General features: G+C 48.7%; 1 protein-coding gene across 1 annotated transcript; it reads right to left on the bottom strand.

Moving 5' to 3' along the window:
- Positions 1-1,023: 1,023 nt before the first annotated feature.
- On the bottom strand, positions 1,024-6,921 carry LOC144150948 (uncharacterized). Its single transcript, XM_077682256.1, has 2 exons — positions 6,626-6,921; positions 1,024-2,116 (listed from the first exon to the last, which is right to left on the bottom strand). Exons 1-2 carry the CDS (start codon positions 6,749-6,751, stop codon positions 1,160-1,162), a joined length of 1,083 nt encoding a protein of 360 aa, XP_077538382.1. The 5' UTR covers positions 6,752-6,921; the 3' UTR covers positions 1,024-1,159.
- Positions 6,922-9,223: the final 2,302 nt, after the last annotated feature.

Below are 9,223 nucleotides of genomic sequence, written 5' to 3' on the forward strand. Positions count from 1 at the left end.
ATGATTCTTCTGCATAATATTTCATCTCCATGCACCTATCTGCAAATCCAAACTGTTTCGGCCGTGTTGGAATGGCGAAATCGGATAGAGGTCGGCTCCATAACGAGAGGGACCCAGGTTCAATTTCGACCGCACGAAGAGTTTTTTTTTCTTCCCTGGAGGCGCTTCCGCGATCATCATCATCGGCGTCAAAAAGTTTTCGGCGCTCACCGATGAATCAGCGAGACATAGAAAGCTTCGCTTTGAAGCGCGATAGGAGTTATCTGACAAATATATGTGGCAGTACTAGGCCTACATCCTTGAACTTGGCAGATTACTAGGGCTTGTCCCCTTGAGCGTGGACAAATATTTCCAAGACACGATAACCTGTGAACGTTGAAGCAAGGACAACTTGGCGCATGCCACAAGAAAACGTGGAGTCAAGAAAACGTGGAGTCAATTGTACAGCGAGGAAAACCGCTCATATTCCGCCTCTTACATTTTTAGGCCTGCGCCCGCATTTGCTGTGGCCTGTTCCACTGTACTGGCCGTGACGACGTTCTTGTAACGATATTTTGAGCTAATTTTTTTGGCTGGAGTAACCATGCAATTCTCTAAACGAAATTCCATGCTTCTAGGCATTTGTCATGCCAAGGTATGCAATATCCTTCAGCCAACAAAACCGCCCGCCAAATCGCAGTACTCCCGTGTAATACTTACTGAACTACTCGCAGAATTCAAATTATGGGAGGCTTTACGCGCCGAAGCTGCAGCTGAGCCATGAGGCGTGCCGTAGTGGAGGGCTCCAGACCGTGAAGGAGCTTTAACGAGTGCCGAAATCTCCCATTCGGCCCGTTTCGTTCTTCGGCCCCATATGAAAAACCGGCCCCCTAGGCCGGGCTTGAATCCGCGTGTTCGGGCTCATCAGTACAACGCCTTAGCAAGTGAGACACCACGTTGAATAGCCTTAACCATTGGGTCGCTCACCAAATATGCTTTACTGTCGCACTGAAGCAGTGTAAGGAAAAATAAAGAAACGAGACGCTGGTCACAACGACTTCTTATTGCAACCACCGGTTCAGTTAAGCACTGGAAATTGTTAGTCCAGCTTGTCTGTTGCTATGTAGCTCGTAAAATGAGTGCGTATGCTTTACGCGGCTCCATGTCCTGACACGCATTGCTAAAAAAACCTGACGAAGTGCTCGCATCCTTCGTGCCGTAGAACCGTGCGAACGTTCTCACTCCTGACGCAGGCAACTTGAATGCTGACGGCACGGCAGACGTCCACCTGCTCCAGCTTCCTGACGGCGCATCGCACCATGCTCACGCGAACGGCGCGCAGCTTGGGAAAAGCCGCACAGACAGCGAGCACTCCCAAGTTAGTCACGTGCGTTCCCACAAGGCACAGCGTTACGAGGCTCTGGAAGGATCCGTGCGCTAACGCCAGGAGGGAGGAGTCGTTCACATCCGTCCAACCAATGAACAGCTCCCTGAGCAGGGGCAAGTGCTGTCCGATGAGAGCCAGGTCGATCGAGCTTTGCAGCGACGTTCCTTCCAAGTCCAGCACTTGCAACGATGGGCAGCGCATCAAGACATCTCCCAGTACGGCACCGGAAATGAGGAAGGGACAGCCTTCCAAGCAGAGTGACTCCAGGGCAGGAAGTGAGGGCCAAGTGACTCGCCGGTGGTCGCCGCGAGCCTTCTCGTCGTTTAGAAAGAAGCACCGGCCCAGGTCCAGTGCGGTCAGTTCACCGTTCTCGGCAGGCCCCGCGGCGAAGAATGTTCTGACGTCAAGCACGGAGCCGCGCAGTGTGAGGGACTGCAGCCGCTGGGGGAAGTCGCGAAACTTGAGGCGCCGCTTTCGGTGAGCGGCGCCGAAGTTGAAGCCCTCGAGGGAAACGTCGACCAGGCGCGGGAAGGCAAGGCGCAGCCTTCGGATGTGGCTCGATGTGACCACCTTCCACTCGGCGCCGCCGCGGGCTGCGTTCGAAATTGAAATTTTACGAAGGTAGGGGAGCCCGCTTCCTTTGGGGTGGTGACGCTGCACGAACTTTGGTATTCGGCTCGGCCCGATTGTGCCTTGACCGGAAAGGCATTTCTCTCCCGATGCGCTCTCCCACAGGAAGTTGTAGTATCCCTGAAAGAAACAAAAAAAGCTTCGTTTCACGTAGGGAATTTAATATTAGCGCGTGACCACTGCGCTGTGTCGTCAAGATGTTTTGTTGTTCTTTTAGCAAGATATTAATTGTGTTAAGGCTATGTTTAGGCTACCAACGTAACGGCGTGCGCTATGGACGTAAAAAAACGGCGTGTCACGCAGTTCGGTTGGCCGAGACGTGAAATAACGTCATTCTTTAAAGGTATTACGAAAGTTGCGGCAACAGCCTCTGAACCCGGCCTAAGGGATGTTATGCGTATACGAATTAGCAAAGTCATTTACAATCACACAGCACACAATTTCAAAGTCATTCCATTCAATGTCATTCAAAGTCATTCCATTGCTGCCGGTTTAGATTGGTTGAGCAACCATGTGTCAAGGCAAAGAGCAAAGTGTAACTTCGTTCCTTCGTAAGGAATGGGGTATATGACAGAACGTCTACCCTCCTGTGTACACCTCTGACTTTAGCATTAAAGGGGCCCTGAAAGCGGTTTTACCGATACATGGGTGTTCAGGTAAATCAACGTCTTAGTAATCACCTCCTCCAAGAATTTTGTTAAAGCTCCGAGTATTAGTGGAGTTATTGCAAATCAAAACATCGCATTTTCACCCGCGCCGAGACTCCCCCTCATTTCGTCCGAAGTACGTACTTACCCGATTCTAACGCGCACTTTTTTTCCAGAAAAATAGGTCGAAAAATCGCATGCGCGTTAGAATTGGATACGAAACCGAAACAGCGGAAATTTCGTCCCACCCATCGCCATCGCCATCTCAAGATGGCACCAAAGCTTTTAGCAACGTTTCGGACGCAGGAAGTATAGTTCACTGTAGCAGGAAGCATAGGCGCCTAGGCTTTTCTATCGCCGTTCACACAAATCGTCCCACTTGCGCGCTTGATAACAGCAATGGCAGCAGCGGCTCTCACGCGTTCAAAACGAGCGGTCGGCTGAAGCGTGCGCCTCTGGAGAAGCTCGCGGGATGGGCGTGCGAGGCGTGGGCCACGATCCCATCGACCATGGTTGAACATTCGTTCAGAAGTGTGGCATCGCGAACGCGCTTGACGGCACCAAGGACAAGATCTTGTGGTCAGCGGAGAGCGACGAGGAGTGAGATGAGTGAGATTACGTCGAGAAACAAATCGCCCGTTTCTCTCGCATTCGTTTTTCTTGCTCACAGAGTTCCGTGCGCGTTACAATCGGAGGTGCAAGTTTTTTCGGTTTTTTTACCAGGAAAATCGGGTGCGCGTTAGAATCGGGTAATTACGGTACTTCCTTGCACCGTGCGAACGTGAAGGGCCATGATGCCTCGCTTCTCGGTGTTTGTCAGTAACACCCGAAGGCGCGCGTCGACTGCTGCGATATTATGCGCCGCAGGATCGCTTTGCGACAGAGCCGTATGACTTTCTGCGTTCCGTTTGGTCCGCTTGTTATCATTGTATAAATCCTGCGCACTCCGCTCACGGCTGGAAAAGCTGATGGAAGGAATGGGGCGGACCTTTTACGCCTCCACACCACGCAGAAAGATCACGCGAACAGAGAATGACCCTGTGGTACATATTAGAGTCTAAAATATGTGAGCGAATGACTAAAGAATCGCCTCAAAATTTGGTAGAGTGAGCACATACAGGTGCCGTCAGAAGTAATTAGAGCACGGGAGCTGTGGCCGAACCACATATACACCTGCGGTAAACGAAAGGAGCAGAACACGCATGCGCGCCTGCAGACGGTGATAGCCCATTAACACATCAATCCACTTCTGCTGCTTCGTGGGTGTTTTAGGAAGGTCTTTCGTTTGCTTTTCTGAGCTGGTTTATTATGAATTCAGATGGCAGTTAGGAGATCGCAAAAGATCTATCCGCAGATGTCAACGACGAAGTGAACGAAATGAAACAGAGATGTGAAACGATGATTTCATTTCGTCTCACGCGTCCCTACGGAATGAATGTGGTTATATTTGATTTTTACTCCTACATTTACCATTTCAGTACTTAACTAAATAGCTGCAGTTTACAAGCCCCGGCAAATCCTCCCCCTCCCCCCCCCCCCCCCCTTTGAGAATACGGACTCCTCCATTAAGGTGAAAAAGAAGGTATGAACAGCCTACTTGAGAACCGGTTCGGAAATTGATCACAAAGCAATGAAGAGCTTGCGTACTTCGTGAGTGCCTTCAGGCGTGCCCAAGAAAACTGTTCTAGGGAAGAATTCGAAAAGATCTGCTAATGGTGCCAGGAGGGCCCACCTGCTCTCCATGTATAGTTGTGTTTTTGTAGCCCTGTTACATATCTTTAATGCCTTTCCACCATACCTGAATCGCACCATGATTGAATGTCAATTTAAATAAAGTTTTCATAAAATGCCGCATCATCTTCAGTGTTTCAGTTCAATATGAACCAAATCCAAACTTATCACCCTAATAGTGCTCAAATTCACGGCATAATGTTTAGTTACTTCTGCCCATAAACTTACCCTAGCTGACATGTAAAATATATCATGTAATAGCTTTGACGGCGTTGCATTTAGGTCCGGTAACAAACTTCCGCTTGTTTCTCAAATTCGCGTTAGGTGGATCTGGCTTATTTCGAAAAAAAAAAAAAAAACGCCTCATATGTTCGTGCCATAGCCGTGCTCAGATGTAGTACACAATGGACTGAAGAATGGAAGAAGTTGTTCAGAGGTGAGGGGAAATGCTCCGAAATTGAGCGCCTATGGGAACAATTGTTGCGGTTATAAAAGTAGTTTCATATATTAATTACATTTTTACTTTTTTTTTCTTCGAGGACAGCTTGTGTCATGGTCTTCTTTGCGGAAGTGAAAATAAAAGAAACTAACACCTAAATAATGTTGCGGGTGATTCCTCTTAAAAACGACGGTGAAAACGTGGAGCCACACGAGAGTCCTCGCCACGGTATATGTGCCTGCGCATGCGTGATAAAACTTCACCGCGCCAATAATAAATGTCTTGAGGCGATTTCTGAGCCAACGCTTATGTTTCCTCCTTTCCAGCACAACCTACGTTAGAATGGCTGTGCCCGACCCACATTCAACTTTTTTTTTTTACATCAGAACGATACCAAAGGCATAGAGAAATAAACTATTATTTCTTTCTCTATGCCAAAGGCGCAAGTAAGACTGCACTGGTTATCAGCGTCAGATAATGTTGAATATAGGCGTTGGCGGTCGTGGTGAGTGACTTTCGGCGTCGAACCTCTCCACCCAAAACAAGGAAGCATCGGCAATAGCTTTCGCATGCCTTGCTGCCCCAGCGCCGTCCCCTAATCTCGCTGGTCACGCCGGTGGCTATCAGCAGGCGGCTCTGCACGTATCAAAAGCCACGCGTTCGCGCGTTGTTGTTAACAGTTTTGACCTGTGCACAGAGCGGCACGCGCTCCCGTGTTTACTGTCAAAAAGCTTTCGACTGTACCAGCGCTTTTGAATTCTGAGGCACCTGAAAATAACGGCAATAAAACAAAAACATCTCAAAAAGAAAACATTAGGGAAGGGAAGACATTAGTCACAATCTGGAATGGGGAAAGAATTGTAAAACAAGCGCGGGTGTATATAACCGAAGACAAGGCTAAGTTAAACTGTGCAAGAAGGGAACCAATACGAAGGGGAACCAACGACCCCACCTGTCAACCTTGAACAGAAAATTAATCACAAAAAGTATGTTCAACTTGGTTTCCACACGCAGAACAAAGCATGAAATTGAACCTATCAATTTCTCGGTCGCAAAGTTAACCAAATCTCATTAATAAGCTCACTACCCTGTCACGATTTGCTGGTGGTCGGCCAGCAAACAGTGCAGGTTTGGGCCGGATGAAAAAAAAAAAAAACGTAGAAGCAATTCAAATCCTTTTTGGCAACTAGCGAAACTACCAGACGTTTTTAATGTTCAAGGTCACATTTTGATGCAGAGTCTTAAACGAGCTTTTTTTTACGTTCGTCTTAGATGAACCCATGAAACGTGGAGTAAGGCATGACAAACAAAATGACAAGAAAAAGAATTGATTAGCGGGGCTCTGGTGCGATTTAATTGGTTTATGGTCTTGAAATAAATCGAACAGCACAAACAAACGGGACGAATGATGGTAAAATATGACGCAAACGAAAGAAAACAGTGCTTGTCTGAGTATTTCGCGTTTTCTAGCCCTTCGTCCCACTTATTCGTGCTGTCAGATTGTTTTTCCAAAGAATGAAACGGTTCGCTATTTTCTCTATAAGCCGTGACGTTTCGTTTCGTTTTGCGACGGCCGTTCATGCCTACCGCACTCCCCAGATCCCGGTTTCGTTACATTTAGGCGTTAAGGTCTACGCTGCACACACTTTGCCTCGTTTTCTTATTAATGTCACTCGCGAATTCAGTAAACACCAAGAATACCATTTACTCGACCTTAATACCCTTGAAGCGACGGTTACGACAAGTGAAGGTACAGTATCGATGCCTCCTCCGTGGTTCCAAATTAGACCAAGATGAAAGCACATAACTCACCTTGGTCCCCTGTCGGTCAAAAGCTGTCGCAGTCGTTGACGTTACGCTGTTGAGGGAGTCTTGCTCGACTTTCTTTTGTCCTGTCCAGAAGGTTTTCAGCAACTGAGCTATCTGAGAGTTTATCATTTTTGCTGTTTCCTTGGGGATGTAGGGCGACTAGGCGCAGTAACTGAAGAATGCCACAAGCATAACTCCAGCGCTGAGCATGTGAAGTGTGCGAAGCCGTCGGCACCGTAGGTGTTCTTGCTCCTGGATTGGCTTCTGGCTGAGCAGAGGCCGACTGCGCCGCCACCACCTACCCAGAACAGCGGAACGGACCTCCACTCGGCTAGCGCATGATCACACGCACACACACACACAAAAAAAAAACGCCTGTTTTTCTTTTATCGTTAACGTTCGCTGGGAAAGCTGATCGACCACGACGCCTGTTTTCAAAGTTGATAGCAGTCCTCATGCGCGTGACCCATTTCCAGAGAACGCAAATCTGTGTGTTCGCAGCTGAAACAGCTTATCGCAAGAAAAGAAGAGAAGGAATGGGCAGAAGGTGCTGCGTGGCGCGTGTCATGGACGCCGCTTGTAGCGAAAGTTGACATACCCTTCCCAGGAGTAGTAAAAGCTGACCGGCCGCAACCGCATTTACGCGATGTCGACATAGTTTGCAATGACTGGCAGCCATGCCCACTGGTCGCGTTGCATGTGTGGTCAGAGTTCTTTATTATCGAATTTTGCAACAACGATTTGAAAAAGTGCGCACGTGTTGGCGGGGGTCGGGGTCGCCGCAGTGTTCCTGCTGATTCCAAAGCTTGCATTTCAGCTTCCGCTTTACTGATGCGAATGCTTGTATATCCGACTCTCCGACAAGGAATTGGCGAGGGTTGTGTTATTAACACAATGGTGTTATTAGGCTCATTTTCCAAGTTTCCAGTGCCCGCTAGCCGTCCGCTATTAGCCGTGCTCATCAAGTGTCCACTGAGGTATAACGTATGACGTATATGACGTATGAGCTTGATGAGCGTCCATGACGCTTGATGAGCGTCCCTGCCGGAAAACGTTGATCGAAACCTACTCAAGGCCAGGCGCCAGTCCAGGATGTAATTCCTTAGAGGAAAGTTCTAGCGCCATGAAAGCATAGTGTATACGCCGATGTTGGAATGTTTGAAAGTACGAAGACAATTGCCGCAGTGGACTACCGTGGTAATCGTTGTCTTTATCAGTCCAACTCCCTTCGATGTAACCTGGTAATTTCCAAGGTTATGCTCAGCTAGGAGCTGAACAACTGAAACATTACTATGCACTCCTGTGAAGACATGGGAGGCAGCCTTGACCAGCTCGTCACGTGAAGGTCTGAGCTAGTCAGAGGGCAAGATAGCCACCCAATTAGGCTGCCTACCGTATGTTATCCCCCTTTCCCCAACGTCCACTATATCTTACTCAATAAAGGTATTCTCTTTGCTCTGCTAACAAGAAAAATCCAAACAAGTTCAGTACAGCCACATTTCAGAGAGTAAACACTTTGAAACGTTGACAGCGTCGCCTTCTGGCCAACATCCCTCAGCCGCAATCTTTCACGGCCACGTCTTAAGCCACACAAGCGTAGATGACCTCTGTCTTCCCTGTGTCACGGCGGATAAAAACCGTTGCTGTTAGTCTTGCTCTCTCCGCTGCGCTTTACTTTTTGGAAAGCACTGCAATTAAGCAAATGCAGCAACTCCGCTCCAAAAGAATCCCTCGGCATCGAAGCAACGCTATCGCGTGGTACATCTTATGACGTAAACGTAGATGTCATCTGCAACTTTTTTGGACTCTGTTTCGTGATGTTTATGGACGATTTAAGAACATACCCATTTACATCAGCGGAGCCACGTCCGAATGAGTAAGGCTTCCTACTGAGCCACTTGCAAGTGCTAAACCAGAAAAATTCAGTTGCTAACAGAAAGCGGCGTGGCGGTTTTAGATGCGACGTATCTCTTTAACTCGCCTTGTCCCTCCGGCGTCCATCCGTAGTCCGCATCCCTCCCCCATTCTCCTCGCCACGCCAGCTGCGCGGTAACGCCGCTCTCACCGCAGCGCCATCTGTGTGTTAGCGCCCGCTCTCACCGCAACGCCAACTGTGCGTCAGCGCGCGTTAGCGCTCGGTTAACACATGCGCATGCGCTGCTCTCTCTCATTCCCCTCACCGTTAACGCGCGGTACATATAAACGCGATAACTGCGCCGCTCCGCTCAGTCGCTCCACCGCCGCCGCTCCGATGACATCCGATGACCACCGATGATATGAATGGAGACTAACAGGTCTGCTACCGCGATGGTCGGCGCAACCGTAACAAGCACCACCCAGATGAGTCGCATCACCCCATGGTTTCCCCCCGCGGAAAGATGTGGTCAATTTTTTTATTACATTAAGCTTTGACACGATCATTGCCGATGAGGTCAGCCACTTTCGCGACATCCCGCATCATCCACGCCCATTGAAAGAACCTGAGTCCCAATATAAAAAGAACAAATATATAGCAATTGATGCGCGGGGCGCAACGTGTTTGTCGGTGACAGATGTTAGGCCGTTTTAAGTGCGAATGCACTTTATAAGCGACCCCAAACC

This window comes from Haemaphysalis longicornis, unplaced genomic scaffold, assembly GCF_048455015.1.
Source record: "Haemaphysalis longicornis isolate Haplotype H1 unplaced genomic scaffold, Haemaphysalis longicornis Haplotype H1 scaffold_1, whole genome shotgun sequence".
NCBI lineage: Eukaryota > Metazoa > Arthropoda > Arachnida > Ixodida > Ixodidae > Haemaphysalis > Haemaphysalis longicornis.

What these genes read in the sequence shown, in the direction of transcription:
- LOC144150948 (XM_077682256.1), bottom strand. Translation starts at nt 6,751, where the DNA reads ATGATAAACTCTCAGATAGCTCAGTTGCTGAAAACCTTCTGGACAGGA. An exon ending in TTGACCGACAGGGGACCAAG is followed by an intron (nt 2,117 to 6,625) that starts GTGAGTTATGTG and finishes TGTTTCTTTCAG; the next exon opens with GGATACTACAACTTCCTGTG.